This window comes from Ambystoma mexicanum, chromosome 1q (genome assembly GCF_040938575.1).
Source record: "Ambystoma mexicanum isolate Mex_15411 chromosome 1q, UKY_AmexF1_1, whole genome shotgun sequence".
Taxonomy (NCBI): Eukaryota; Metazoa; Chordata; class Amphibia; order Caudata; family Ambystomatidae; genus Ambystoma; species Ambystoma mexicanum.
In genome coordinates this window covers 617,422,500-617,439,015 of record NC_090922.1, presented here as the reverse complement: position 1 = coordinate 617,439,015, position 16,516 = coordinate 617,422,500, and the positions used below count along the sequence as shown (strand labels likewise).

The 16,516-nt window shown below is 43.6% G+C and overlaps 1 protein-coding gene across 1 annotated transcript in view; it reads left to right on the top strand.

Moving 5' to 3' along the window:
* CLEC20A (C-type lectin domain containing 20A) overlaps positions 1-16,516 on the top strand; it is a 141,230-nt gene that overhangs the window by 76,359 nt on the left and 48,355 nt on the right. Inside the window, exon 4 of the mRNA XM_069634796.1 lies at positions 13,556-13,834. Within this exon, the coding sequence (XP_069490897.1) occupies positions 13,556-13,834 (279 nt within the window). The remainder of the gene's footprint in view (positions 1-13,555; positions 13,835-16,516) is intronic.

Genomic DNA, 16,516 nt, shown 5'->3' with positions numbered 1-16,516 from the left:
TGGTTTGTCAGTGAGTATTTCATTAGTGCTCAAACCTGTTCTCTTGTTTGTGCTATTATGCATGCTCAATAATGTAAGTGGCAATGTACCAGGCCACATCAGACCATTTTTAGAATATATTATTGAAATTTCATTCTTGAGGACCCTATTCTGTCTTTCTACCATTCCTGCTGACTTTGGGTGATATGGGCAATGGGGATTTGCCACAATATATGGGACATTACAGAGTTCCTGACCAATTTGACCAGTAAACTGCATACCACAATCACTATGGCTACTCACAGGCACTCCAATCCATATCGCGAAGGTTCTGATTAGTCTTAACAGCATGTGTATGAGCTTTATTTACAGGCATAATCTTCAGTTTAGGTTGAGAACATATCAGCAATCACTAAAATGTATTATAGGCATGGGAATCTAGGCATTTGAACAATATCTGCTTGGATACTTACATTGAGACCCACATTGGCATATGTGCTTAATGATTCTCTTTAATGCATTTGCAAATAATCTACTGCTGGCACATTAACAACTGCCTGTGGGGAAACCAGGTGCAAACCATTGATGCTGAACTGTGATCACCATTGCCCCTTTGCTCACATGCATAATCATAATGCTGTGGTGTACATGGAGCAAAGTAATGAGCACTGGTCTACCAACAAGCCACTTGCTGCATTCCACAACTCGTCACCAGGTAACATACAACCTGCTTTGCTCCATCTTGGATCCTAGCAAGTTCATCAAAAATAGTATAAGGAGCTGGCTGCACTTCATTTTGTGGAAAAACATTCACAACTTGGGTATGAGAGGCATGGACAGCTTCTTTAGCCGTAGTGCCAACAAGGGCATTTCATCATTTAATATTGTGTTTAAGGGATTGATAGACAGCACACTTTACCACTACCAGTTAAAGTGTCATTCAGCATTGGGTTAACAAAGAAATCATTCTACATGGGTGTACCAGTTGGGGCTATAAACCATATCATATGCCTCATGTAACATGTGCCTCATGTAACTAAGTTAATTTCCTTGTAACAGTGTCTCGCTGCCTCTGGGCTATTGTGCGCTTTATAAATTTAAAATAAACAAAGAAATAAATATCTGCCTCCAGAGGTGCACATAGTCATGCATAGCAGGAGTCACTATACACAGTGGTGCTTTTAGCTTGCAAAAGGCTGCAGGCTCTCTTGAGCGCAATTAACTCTGCAACTTGAGCCAAATAGACCTTAGGAATATGTGCACTCTCAATTGTGCTGTGCAAACTGCTCACCCAGTAGTCAGGTTACCTTGTTTGTAACTCAAACATGATTGGTCTACAAAATCAATAAGGGTTTTGAAGGTGTATTTCAGAAAGATCTGTTCAGGGACTTGTAAGGACTGAGCTACCAGTGCTAAAGTTTTGTGCTTCACTGTTCGCTGGGCTCTGCAGTAGGGAATCTGGATTAAGGACATGGCAATGAGTCAATGTAACATTCTCAGAATTTAGTAGTATAGGTTCATACTTGATGTGATGAGAAGCAGATAAATGCTGGGTCATGATTTTCAACAGTAAGGCTGTTACAGCACGAGGCACTGCCACAAGAAGGGGTGATCTCAGAACCAAGTCTTCAGATTAATTGACTGCTAATATAGCTGCCATGGATCGCAAACAAAACAGGCCTCATTACGAGTTTGCCGATCCAGATACAGTGGTACCGGTAAGCTTGCTGGTACCATTGTATCCGGACCGGCAAACTCTGAGTTGTGCTTGCGGGTGTCTTTCATTTCGCCAGGTCTGACCTTGCGGAATGAAAGGCACCCGGTAGCACAGCATTTTGGATGCACAGGCACCGTTGATAACGGTTCCTGTGCATCTGGCTTACCCATTCCCATTGAGCCTTATGGGGCTCAAATGGGAATGGGGAAAAAAAAATTCCGGCGGCCAGGAATGGGCAAATACCGGGTATGACCCAGTAATTGGCCATTTGTGGGCACCGGAAAAAATGCAACTCTGGCAGCAGCCGTGCCTGTTTTACAGGCACGGCTACTACCAAGGTTGTAATGAGGCCCATTAAAGCTGTTGCAACACGGTCAAGTGGACTGCCATAGTAGGATATTCAGCAATGTATTTTGCTGTGTTTTTTGGCGAGTACTGCTTGGGCATAACCATCCTTTTGTCATAAAACAAAGTGAAAGACTTTTTGTATTTCGGCAGACCTAGCGCAGGTGTGTTAGCAAGTGTGTATTTAACATTCGTGAATACCTCCTCTGCTTCAGTGAACTATTGGAGTGATTTAAGTGTACCCATGTCATCAACTGTAGTGGCCTTACCAACACAGCATATGTCAGGTTCCATTGCCGGCAATACACGGCAGCAACTAGGAACGATCTAATGTGTGTTATGGCAATGGACTTCAGTATTTTCAAGATTGCTGCTATTCGTGAATCAGACAACGAGCACTTACACAAATATCCCCAAAAGAATCCCTTGCTGTCGGCATAATTGCACTTCTTTGATGAGACACTTGTGTCCCTTTTTAGTTAAAGCGATAAGAAGGACAAGCATATCTTACGTACATGTTTTATAAGTGGAATATACCAACAAAGAGGTCATCGACATACTGAACAAGGGAATATTTATTTGGGAACATCTAAATAATTATTCAACATCTGGGAGTACATTGTGGGGCTTTCAGTGTACTCATGTGGAAGCCCTTTCCATGTGTTTTGTGAACCGGGAATGGTTGTAGAGGAACAAGTCTTGACAATCAGGATGTACATTGCTAGAGGAGGAAGCAGAACAAAAATCAAAACCAGTAAAACACACAGCGCTAGAAAGAATACAAGTGAATTGTTGCAGGATTTGGTACCACTAGAAACGTTTGTAGAACCACTGTATTTACATCTCTAAGAACCTTATTAAAGTGATAGGTGTCGCTACCTGGTTTGTTTGCTGAATTTATCGATATATTGCATGAAATAGTAGCTGGGACAATTATATCGTGTTTAAAGTAGCACCACCAAAAACGCCAAAACCAAAAATGACTCAATGACAACAGCAATAGCGTGTTCTGCTTCAGTCTCAAAGGATACTATGGTTTTCTTGGGAGAGGTTTGGAAGTATCCACACAATTACACACAGGTTCAGTGTTTTGAATCTGCATAAGTCACGTCACCCATGTGTTGCAACCACAAACATTCAGAGACTTCAAATGGTTGTTCAGCAAGATCTTGACTTAATGTACCTTCTTTGGGAAGGGGTTTTGTTAACTCTCCTTGTCATCTGGCCAATGCGACATCTGCATTTTCATGGTGAATATCCGGGAACAAACAATCTGGGGCGCAATGCATCGTACAATTCAATCTGCATAACAAGTCCTGCCATAATTAATAATCAGGCAATGATGGACTCGGTCTGAAGACTTGTTGGTCTGATATTGGACAAAGGGACACCGGGAGGTGCGCAGTAGCAGGGTGTAACACTGGCATATTAGAAATACTAACAGCTTTCACAAAAGTGCCTAGAGAGGCACATTTGAAAGTCTTTGAATCACAGCGCTGAGTGATTTGTACCTGCACCATTAAGCAAAGTATATTTTTTCCTTCAATCACACATTAAACAAATGAACTTTCTTGGTCGACAGGTATTAATGCTTCATAACAATGTTACCTCTGCCTGGGCCGTCTTACCACTCATTTTTTACCACTTCTGCTTGTGGTTGGAATACATGTGTGCTTGCATTTGAGAAGGAGCAGCTTGCTGTTAATTATTGTCTATTTGGACAATCACATTTATAATGCCCTTCCTGTCCTGTTTACATTAATTTCAGGTGGTAAACCTGGTGCATTTTGAAACCCATCAGTACCACAAAGTCCTCTGCTCCATTCCCTTCTCGAACCAGTACCTCAGCCACTTCCTTTGGACGCTTTACAATTGAAGCGCAATAAGCTTACATTCATTTATTTCACGTTTTTGTTCCTCGCACGAAAAACAGTGGTCAAAGTGGGCAGGAGCGGTTGGTAGCGGTGCTCCTCTACTTTTTTTTTAAATTAAGTTTTACTGTTCCTATACTTTTATTTTTAAAAGAAACCGTTCCGGAGAGGTTTCAATTTAAAATAAGTTTATGAAGAAGTTGAAACTTGCACTTCAGTGTACTGCACTGAACGCTTAAACAGCAGCCATGTTTGTTTGGGGGTTTGGATTGCGTGTGGGAGGGGCGTGGTGATGGGGATTGTGGGGAGCACGGGCAGGCCAGCAGGGAAGATAGTTCCACTACTTCTTTTCATACATTTCGCACACTGACGACACACAATAGTTTGGCATTGTCAACAGTACTGATAATAGCTTTGTTTGCCATTCAACACATCATGGTCTAGTGGGCAGTTTTTGCTGGTTTGTTAATATCTGAATGCTGGGCAAATATGATCTTCGCCGTTCTGAATAACCGGTCAGAGATTAATTCTTGTTCAGCTTGCAATTGTTAATTGTAACCCAATCTGTCTTTATTGGGCACACGGCAGTCATACTTGTTATCACATTATCTCTTGTCTGCTTTAATTCAGCATATATACTAGAATTCTGAGCAGGCCAACTACCTGTTTTTACCAAATGCTGTCGCACTTCTGCTGGCATTATTATGGCATTATAATACGCCTTAATTGATTCATGTCTGCCCATTATGGATTATAATATTGCACAACAGCTCGCCATTTTCCGACAAGCTTTTCTGGTTCTTCATAACATTTGGAATGTTCACACACTGTCTCATGGACATGTTCTGTTACCAGATTACCTGCTCCATCTGCATTAAATCCCGGTAGTTGTTTTAAAGTTACTTGGAAGTGAGAAACAGGCGATTCATACACTCTACCTGCGCAGGAATGAGAGGAACTAACATTTGTAGTGAAAGTGCTCACTTGGTCACCAAGGGTGTATGCTGGTTATGTGCTGCCAGCGCAGAAGCTCTCTGGAGCAGAGCCTCCTAACTTGGGGTTTGGGGGTGTGCTGCTAATGTAACAGGGACTTGCACTACAGAGGAGCTCATGTTTTCATCATTTGCTCGCAGAGTGCATATGTGCAGGGCAACAGGCGGCATACACACGTTTATGGTGCCTTTTGCCCTGCACTTTTGCACTCTGCTGTGCAAAGTGAGTAAATGCTGCCTGGCATGTCGGCCAGCGTTAAATGTTACTTGTGAACGCTGCTTGACATGCACGCATGGTATGCAGCATTCACAGTGACAAGTAACAGGCTGCATGGCATGTGTGCATATGTGCATGTTGGGCGATTATCCCTTCTAATTGTACACACTGACTGTCATGCGAGCATGGCCGGCAGCATTTATGAATCCCTGTGCGGTCCGCCTGCTTTATGCTGGTGCATTTCGCCAACGACCCCATAGTGATCTTCAGCATTTGTGCCGGCATGAAAATCCATGCCAGCGCAAATGCTGGAGCATTTGTATGATGGAGAGGAAACGAGGTGTTAAACACGTAAGTTGTGTTCCGCCCCTCCTCTGCGCCAAACATATCCTGGAAAATGTGTCGTAACATGAATGAATGACGTCAAAGCCTTACGCGAGGCTTTGACGTCATTATGTTAGGTGCTCATCGAATATGAGCTGCAGAGTGATTGGAGATGTTCACACTGTAAAGAAATCAACAATATCGTCAGTTGCCTAAACCCCTTCTTGATTATCTCCTCTAGTTAATTATAGGTAAGAAGTGGTGATTTGTAATGGTGACGCTGGGGTTTTTAAGGCCTTTTTCTGTTTGTTTTTTAATTCTTAAACTTTATTTCCCATTTTTTGTTTGAATCCTTTAGACCCCTAACTCAGAATCCCCTGAGCTGTTTAGAAGCATTCAGTATACCAACTCAGGAATACCTCCCATTGCTTCGCAGCTATTTTCCCTTTTCTTAATTTGAGTGCTTGTTTCAAATTTCAGAGCTTATTCAAATGAAAGGTACCGTACCTTCCTCCGGGAACTCGTTATGTTTATCCTCCTATATTATGGAACTCTCCATTTCACTAGATACTTGCAAGTGCCAGAGCAATAGTGAGTAAACATAACATAAGCGGACGTGCCTTGACTGGGGAGAAACAGTCTTTAGACTGTACTTTGGCCATTCTCACTTTAAAGAAAACTATACTTACCTGTGTTTCCCATTGGATGAGAGAAGGGTGTTATCAAACTTTGAAAAGGGCAACTTGAACCAAATTGCTATTCGAGATACTATTCACTTATACAGTCTTTTGTCTTGATTCATTTCGTCTTGTTTATTTTTACTATTTTTAGATGCATCTTCTACAGTCCTCTCTGTATGCATTTATGTACCTGTTTAATTTGTAATTACATTTTGCCCTACTACTTCCACTCCTCACAGACTAAGCCAATTCCCACTTCATTTAAAAATAAGAAATGATTTGTGCCGCCCAAGAAAAGACACAATCTTATGGTCAGCCCTCCTCTGAAGCCCCACAGAGACTTCAATCAGGTCTCTAACAGTGGTCGACGTGCACTAAAAGAAGTAGTGGAACTATGCTCCCTGCTGGCCTGCCCCAGCTCCCCACAAACCTCATCGCCACGCCCCCTGTCGCGTGCAACCCAAAACCCCCAAACAAACGTGCCTGCTGTTTAAGGGAAGGTTCAGTGCAGTGCACTGAAGTGCAAGTTTAAATTTCTTGCTACACTTTTATTTGAAAACGAAGTCATTCCGGAACAGTTTGAAGTATAGGAATGGTAAAACATAATTTAAAAAAGTATCGAAGAACCGTTCCCACCCACTACGAACACTGGTCCCTAATCTATCCAAGTGCATGCAATTGGAGTTTGGAGGAGAGCAGGGGTGTCATTTCACCAAAATGCCAGGGGTAGCTGAAGCAACATCACATGACCCTTGACATTTTATGACATCACAGGAAGTGATGTAATTTGAAAATGCCCCGAGTGACATCAGGGGATGCAATAGAACATGACCTTTCACCCCTTTAATTAATCTAGCAATTATTGTATAGAATACTGGACTACTGCAACAGCCTCTTTCTAAATCTGCCTGCTTCTACTCTCCACCCTCTGCAACTCCTCCAGAACAGGACTGCAAGACTTGTCCTTGGTCTCAAGCCCAGGGATCGTATCTCTCCAGGACTGAAATCTCTGCACTGGCTCCCAGTGGCTGCGAGGATTAAGTTCAAAACCCTCTGCATTGTCCACAAGCCCTTCTCGGGTCTGGGGCCTCAATACCTTCAACTCTTCCTAAATGTCTTCCTTCTCAAGCTCTTCGATCATCCACCTCCAACTCCCTCAGGGTCAGTCGCTTCTCCAAGCAACAAGTTGATGGTAGATCTCTTTCTTTGGCTGGTGTCTCCCTCTGGAACAGCCTCCCTGCCTCCCTCAAACTTGAGGAGAACCATCTCTGGTTCCGGAAGCACCTCAAAACCTTCCTCTTTGCTTCTGCCTTCTCTCCTCCTCTCCCCTGCTTAACTCCTGACTGAAACTGAAACTGCACTGGTCACCTGGCTACCCTCTGATCTCGGGCCCAGGTCCCCTCCCCTGCCAGTTGCACACCTGCACTACCTCTCTGGCAACCCCTGCACTTGGGGACTGCTTTCTGTATCCCTACAGTCCCCTACCAGCACTTGACACCTGATGTCGGCACTTACCCATGCACTTTCCATCACTGGGCTGCACTTTTTACTTATTGCTTTTATTTATTCTATTTATTTTTACTGTCGATCCTCTCATGTACAGCACTGCCTCTTCCTCTGCAATTGCACGATCTCAATGTCAGCTGGCCTAGTAAGATCGTTGTCTCTGTCTCCCCTCTGTTCCCCCTCCCTTGCCTCGTCGCACCTTGAAACACTTGTATATAGGCGCGTTATAAATGCCATATCATATCATTTCCAGGCCTCAACATAAATTCCAGCCACCCCAGAAACAAAGCGCCTTACCACAGCCCAGGAGCTTCAATGTAAAAAAGAAAAAAGAAAAAAGAAAAAAAAAGAAATGTTTTTCTTTTTTTAGGGGTAACAAGGGAGACCACAGGGGTAGCAAGGGAAACCGACCCCTGTGCGCCCCTAAATGACATCCCTGCCCGGTCCACAGTTACCATTGTTGTCTTACCTGGGGATGATGATTGGAGTCCTAACGGCACCAAAATTGTGAATGAATTATCCGTTGTTTTCTGTGAAACTGTAGAGAAATGGACAGAGTATCCCTGCCCTCACAAATAGTGCATGCACATGCCAACTCATCAACCGTTTCTAGGGTTTTAGACAATGAAAACATTTTATTCGTTTAGTTAGCCACATTTCAACACTGCACTTAACCTTGAGAATAACTTTAGCAAGGTCTGATCTCCTGCCTGCACATCTTCACCTCTCCTGATCACCGAAATAGTGCCCTCGCTTCAAGTGAGTCGCACCACTATACATAAAGCTACCAGTCTGGCGGAACCTCTGATGCCACAATTTGTATACTTTCCACCAGATGTCTCTGAAAGAAGACAATACAGGTTTGTGCTCTACACTCCTTTATTTGCCTTTCAGAGATGTTCCATTTTATGGGATGGGGCTAAAATATCGTTTTCTATAGATACTTATCAGAGCTTTTCCACTGCTTTCACTTTACATTTGGTATGTTTCTCTAAACGAAAGGCTGGGTATAGATGCCATGAAGTTTGGGATTGGACAACAAAATTCAACTCAGCTCGCATTACTGAAAAAAATTAAATAAAAAAACGGGGGGTGTCACACTATAGTGAGCAAGCGTTTGGGGGGAAACCCCTGCAGCTGCCTAAAAAAAAAGGACCATGTGGGGCCGGTTCCCGATCACGGAAGTGAAAGGGAACCGGCACCATAGGGACACAGCACGAAGAAAAGGTAAGTAGAGTATGTTGGGGGTGTGGGTGGGGGTGTGTTGTGGGTGTGGGTGGGGGTATATGTTGGTATGGTTTTGTAATGGATGTTCGCATGGGAAATGTACGAACATTTTGTAGTTCGTACATTTCCCATGCAAACATTTCCGTCACGCTGGTTATCCAGCTGCTGAAAAATCACACAGATCCGTTTTATTGACATATAAAGCAGGAATTTATAACTTTCAAATTCAATAGGATGAAGAAAAATAGGGTGTGACAAAGTCACATTCGACATCCCTCCCATTGGGATTAGAGAGGCCATGGGGACCAGCCAATTCAACAAGAAAAAATCAGACCGCACACAAAATTGGTGCGTGTCTCTAGCCCTGAAGAAAGTGGTGACATTCATCTCTATACCACTGAAACCGGTCGGCTTCTTTTGCGACCTGAGTAGACAAATACGGATCAGGGAGATCCCTACATCAGACCGCATTCCGATCCCAGTATTAAGAAGGGATCGTCATTTTAATAAACTGAGGAACGGAGTTCACACACAAAAAAACAGACCTCCGAACCCAAAGAAATAGGAGTTACCTTTGACGACAAGTCGTCTTCGACTATTATTGGTCCAGGTCCAATACTCTACATTTTAACTAGTTGCAATCCAAAAAAGTAAATAAAAAATGAATGTTTATTTGGAAAACAACACAGAAAATAAACCAAAATGTTTGGAACCCTGAAGGCAAAATACAGGAATTTATTACCATGGATTAATTCCAAAAAGAGAAGTAATAATTGAATAAATGTGACTCGAATTCAAGTGTGATACGACGACAGGGAAGATTCGAGGTATTGATTCCCCTTTCAGGTTCTAGTTTTGTGGACCAGGGATGCAGACCAACTGCACAACGTTTCCATAGATGATGCAAATGGGTCATTTCTCCCAACTCCCACTCCTACTCTCTCAGTTCCTCTTGTGGGAGTCTCTCAAAGATATGTAGGCATTCATCTAAACATGGTACTAGAGTAAAGAGGCATTTCAGGCACTATACCCCAGAAACTGGCCAAAAGGCTAGAGAACCCAAGGGAGACAGTATCCCTTCTACAGTAGGAACCCCAGCACGTTGTAATGTTCCCCATCCCAACACTGTTTAATGTAATTGTTCTCGGAGAAGAATATCCTATTCTATTTCAAATGGACTCTTTTTCCTCAAAGGAGTTTATCATAAGCCCATCTAAGTTTATAACGTTTTGAAAGGTACTTCTGGGTCAAGTATGTATTGGCTCCATCACTAGGGGTTGTTGTCATCATTTTAACTAAGGCAATTTTGCTCATTAGAAAATGATAGAATGTCCTCCACCGCTTGTATTATGTTTGCCCCCTTGTGACGACACCCCAAATAATTAATGTCTGGAGGAAGCAAGCAGGGGTGCAGGTGTGGTTTTGGGAGCTCTGAGACCAGTGCCAGGTGTAAGACCACAGAACCTGGGGGGGAGTCAGGGGGAAGGGAGAGAGAGGAGGGAGGGAAAGGGAGAGAAGAAGGGGAAAGCCAGCAGCCTGTCAGGCACTGAATAGCAGAGGTTCAGAGAAGACGTTGGTTCAAGAGGGCATCTCCCATCTTGACAAATACTTTTAGCAAAGGTGGGGGGGATTGAATACTTTCTAGTAGGACAGTGTCAAAGGTATTGGTACTACAAAGGAGATGGATCCGCGACTAGAGAATGGAAATAACTCTTCTTAATTGCCACCCTAAGTAAGGGGGCAAGACATACTAGCTGCTGGAAGTGTAGAAAGAGGTTAATTAATAACACCATTTTAAAGTGATTTTTATTTTCTACGTAATTCAATTAAGGCGAACAAACGAGGCTCTCTGATATATTTGAAAAACAAACGTAGGCCCTGAATCATATGGAACACTGGAACAAGTCCTTCTGTGAGGAGCCCCGTGGAGACAACACCTGCAAAACTGCAATCGGACCGGTAGGACGTTCTCCTTCTTACCTGTATAAACTGGGAAGATTAAGGCCTTTAAACAATAAGTCTTCAATTGTTTTCGAAGTCAAAGTGAACATGAACACATTGGAACCACTGCTTTTATATTTTCACTGTTTGTACTTCAACTACTTTTTACAACCATTTTACAGTTCAGGAGCCGATCTTTTTCATTTAATAAAGCTTATCACTTTACTACTACTTCTGCTGAGCTGGTAAGGTGTACAGGTTCTACCAGGAAAGCAGCACATTTTAGATGCTGTGCAAGTGCAGAAACTCATATTAAGCATATTATGCATTCATTTTGTTTTTTATTAAAAGCCCTTGCAGAGTCCTGATGGACAAACGTTTCCTTTTCATGTTAATGTTTACTTGCTGACATAAAGATGTGTCTATTCATTGTTTTTACTGTGCGGCCTCTTTGGGGTCATTATCAACACCTCAAACAGCATCTCGAAAAAACTGCACTGCGGAAGAAGAAAGTGTTAACAACATTACTTTGCTCTATGAAAAAGTTAGGGCTTTCACTCTTCCCCTGGAATTTAGTGTTTTATAAAGGATAGAGGTCACTGCAGAAAGGGTAGCGGCCACTGCACCCCGACTTTTATGTACACTTGATCTGATTTTTTGATACATTGAAAGTGTGTAGATCGGCTGCACAATCATGTGAAATGTCACATCAGGGTTGGCACAAAACAAACATGTACATAGCCACCTTCCTGCACTTTTTAAAGAATTTGCATGAAAAAACCTTCCAACACCCACATAGCAGTTACGTGTAAACTGAATTCTACTTTGCCCATAACAACTACATGGTCGTCTACCTGAAGTATCAAACCCCTTAGCACATGTCTTGCTCCATGCTCCTGCCTGTGATCCGGTTCCAGTATGTTTTTCTCACCTTTATACCTCTGATTGTTGGACTAGTCTGTGAGTCTGTGTACAATGACTGATATAACACTTGGAAGGTATCATGACTTTCTGAGTGTATAGGACAACCTTTCTGTTTTTGATGTTTTATACCATTAAGGAGGTTCGTGTGGGCAAACCACATGCTCATAGGAGGATATGCTCGTGGATAGGAGGTGGGTTCACTTAACCAACTGTTGACAATTTCACACCCAGCTGCTATTTTAAAAGAAATATATTAATACAAAATACGATCTCAAAATACCATATCAACATGCTTTCCTAGTACAATAGGTTTTGTAGGGAGGGTTAAAATGAGCTTTACTTGAGGTCTTCTTATTCGTGTTATTGTAGAATGTATAAACGCATGTAACCCCAGTCAGCCAGTGACCATTACAATGTTGTCCCCTTAAGTAAGGAATAATACACACTAATGTTCCACCTAACACCTAAGGAACACAACATCCTTGGCACTCGACGGTAAGGCTACAGGGCTTGTCACGGTACCGAGACGGCCATGCTCGACTTAAAGTCCACTCTTGCGGGCATAGCAGACAAAAATCAAGCTGCGTTGCTGATGCTACTTGACCTCTCCGCAGCCTTTGATCTGGTTGATCACAGTTTACTAGTGACAAGGCTTGGAGAGGTCGCAAATTGCTCCATGCTAGCATCAAGATGGATAGCATCCTTCTTGGGCCCTCGAATGGTAAGGGTATGCGTGGGAAGCAATCAATCCACCCCATCTCTGAAACTTGTGGAGTCCCACAGGGTTCTTGTCTGTCGCCACTGATTTTTAATTTGTATGTTCGTCAGTTGGGAGTTCAATATACAAACTAAGTAGACGACACTCAGGTTATCATACAACTAAGTGGCTTGTATAAGAACGATGTTGAAACTATCAACAGCATCTACAAAGCCATACAGGACTGGATGGCCTGCAACTCCCTAGCTATGAACAAGAAAAAACAGAGCTCATGATAGTGTCCTCTAAGAACACCTGGAACAAACTTGATTCTGACTATGCCAACATCCTTATTGCAGACAATAGCATCACTGTCCAAAGGAAAGTTAAGACCTTGGGAATTGTTCTGGATGAGGAGTTATCTATGAAGTCTCATGTCTCCAACATCAGGTCCAGTTGCGGATTGATTAACAAACAAATCAGCTATATTCACCCTTTCATTACAGCGGAAAACTGTGCTCCCCTTTCGACAGCATTGATAAACTCCAGACTTGATTATTGTAACAGTCCTTTGTCTGGCACTACTGTCGCCAACATTCAATCTCTACCGGTGGCTCAGAACAACGCAGTGCGCACCACCTTCAATCAATCTCGTCGCACTCATATCTCCACCTTCAGGAAGAAGCTACACTGGCTTCCTGTAAAACATTGCATAACACACAAAGTGCTAACGACAACACACAAGTGCTTGTCCCTCAGCAATCCCACCTATCTGTCTGAAAGTATTAGCATCAAGTCCAATGGAAGAAACCTTCGTTCTTCCACTGCTACTGTCCTTGATCACCCCAGATTTAAGACAGCTAAATTTGGGGGAACCACCCTTGACGTCCAGGGCCCCCTCCTCTGGAATGCCCTACCAGCTGGAATACGACTGATCCAAAACTATTCCGTGTTTAAGCAAGCCATAAAGACTCACCTTTTCAATCTGGAGTAACCCTCCACGGCTTCACTCCCTTTCTACTGGTCCTGTTGTATGTCTTGTCTTTGTTTCTTGTGCGCCCTGTGGCCTACGGGCATGTGGCGCGTAATAAGAATTCACATAAATAAATAACATGCAAATATCTTCTTTCTTCAGCCAGGCCTTCGAATGCTACCATGCCATCTCCTGAAGAAGTGGGATCTGTTTTTGGACATCTGGGAGGAAATACTACCAGAACCTGGGGAGGAACCACTTCTAGGTCTTCTGTAGGAAATGCCCCTTCACCATCCGGTGCAAGGGGATACTTGGCTACTGGGCCACACATAGGAGAAGGAGCAACCCCGACTGGGTCCTATGGCACAGAAAGAGGACTAAAAGCTGATGCAGTGACTACCAGAGCGAGAGCAACCACAAACAGCCCCCTGGAAACGCAAGGTATCTTCAAAGATCTCTATTTCCTGTTTCATTCTTTGCCAAGGATTTTAACTTTGTCATGCTTTTCTGAGGACTTGGTGGAGCTCTAAACCCATCTCTTGTATGCATTCACCGTTCTACAACCACACCCACTCTGTCTCTCTCTCTCAAATATCTAGCTCCTTCTGATTAATCAAGTCAATCTGCTTTGCTCATATTAGTAATTTCTACCCCCGTTACTAAACACAGTTTCAAGGAGTATTTTGGAACCCCGGCAAAGTTACTTTTTTCCTCCCCCATCCAATGTGACCTCATTTGGTGATTATGGTGGCATACTGGCACTCAGTAGTGTTGCGAACCATAGCAGCCACCCGGTACCGTCATAGAGGATGATCCGCTGTTACAACTTCTAGAGTATTTGTTGAAAGAATAGCCTGTTCTCCCTACATACTTCCAACTAGTTGCCCTTGTATCTGAATCTTTGTACACTCTGCACTGTCTGCTGTTTTTGGGCGAGAGGGAGTACAGGGAACACTGGAGTATCTCACAGGAGTACTGTCCAGCCCCCACCGGTGGCTTTCATGGGGAACTAGCACCCCTTTCCCAGGTAAAACCTAGAGGGGCAGATGAAAGTGCAACCTCTCCGCGCAATGGAACCAGTGAGGAGTCACGAGGTGATCAGGATCCAGGATGACAGATCTTGTGGCATGTTATAAGGCTTTTATACTGCCCCAATCGCCACTGTAGTGATTTTATGGGACTGGTACCATGTCCAAGATATTGGTGTATTGTGTACTCGCCTGTTGTAGCCAGACCACAGTATACGGAGGATGAAGAAATTAAAAAGGGCAAAAGTGAATGCTAGGGAGAACCAGGAATGTGAAAGGGACACACAGAACTAACGAATCGGGAAGATACAGTGTGATTGAGGCAAAGGGAATGTGCTTGCATGCGTAGGGGTGGTAATCGTAGGCAGTGGATCAGGGGTGTTGCTAGGTCTGGAGAAGACCCGGGGCTATGCTAATGTCAGGACTGTCAGGACTGGGGGCTAGCTAGCCTTTTGGTTGTAGCTCCTGAGATTCTATCCGGGGCTACAACCAAAAGACCAGGGGCTATAGCCCCCTTAGCCACCCCCTAGCAACGCCTCTGCAGTGGATCAAACAGAAAGTTGATCATGAAAGAGGGAATTTAGAAATCTTTTGTCAACAAGCAATTTTCCAGTGATCGCCGTTTGTAGTACCTTGGATGGCAGCACTAGAGATAGTTTAAGCAGGTTTGTTTGATGGCCCCAAGATGCGCACTTGAAGCCATTAACAAGTGGAGGGCATAATTGTCCTGTAGCTTTGTTTAGGCGCCCAATGCAAATCTGGGACTGCTAGATCAACTGTCAGAAGCCACGGATTGGCTGTGTAAGGAAGGTGAACGCATGGAAACCACAGTGGGGGAACCAGGTAGTGAAATTGCCCTGCAGGAGCCATACCTGCAAGGATTCTCCTTGAGTGTAAATTCACTAATGTGAGTTCTACAAGATGTGGGAGCAGTGTGATGTCAACGCATCATGTTTGGCTGCTTCTGTGTGCTGTTCCTGTGCTGTCTGCCACCATTTTAAGTGATCTAGTGATGTAATGCGTGACCCAATTAATTATACTCTCAAAGGAATGCAGAAACATTCACTGGAAGAGAAATACATTCAGAGCTAAGGTTGTGAAGTAATGCATGGCAGGTTAGCTAAATTGAAGGAAATATTCATTGAAGGATAATCCTCTGAAAGGCCATCTGTCCATTCATGGAGTTAAGTGTTATCTTTATTCGGGACACTGACAAAGGATGGGTCAAAATAATAAATATGGGAGAAAACAACTCAAAATCTCAGTGCTTTGACACCCAGTGCTAACCCTTCCTGGGTATGGGCTTCTTGTCTGGTCCCTTAAACATCTCTCCTGAGAGGGACCCAGTCATTATCTGTTGTTGGTTTCCAGGATTATTGACCCTTATTCTTATCACTCTACATTTTGGGCTCACAAGGCCCCTGAACCATTCATTGCAGTGTCGCTTTCGGCTTATGATTTGTTCCCCTTTTCTTTTCTGTCTTTCACTCTCAGTGGAGTCAATCACCCGGTGTCAGGGGCGAGCCACGAAGGAGGGTTTCCTGATTTCTGTAGAAGATGGGTTGCATGGACCCGGCTATTTCTTCCTTCCTGAATATTGGTATTGGGTTCCTCCTTTGACTCTGATCCTCTAGTAAACGCCCTGCCCAATGCTTGTTCCTCCTCCCACCTCTATTCCCAACATAACTGAACCCAGCGCACTAGAACCAAACTTTACTGACTACCTTGCTGCCATTCTTACAGATTTTCTGTGACCTCCTTCCATTTCTTCACGACCGCCTAATGCCCTTTTCCTCCTCTTTGCCTTCTCTGACCACTCCCATCACCCCCTGTCACTTCCACCCTCCCATCCAAACCCTCCCCAGTAATTTCTGCAACGTTTTCCAGACCCTGTCCACTATCACCTTCTGTTTACTAACTTCCTGAGGTCCTTCCACCTCCTTCTGATCTCTTTCACCAGCTTCTTTGACTTTTCTGCCAACCTGCTGTTTCTCTACAACCACTTTCATTTCTCCTTCACCAACCTCCTCCAGATGTTACCTCTCTGTTACGCCCTCCTCCTGATTCACTTTACAAACCACCTCCTGATGTTTAC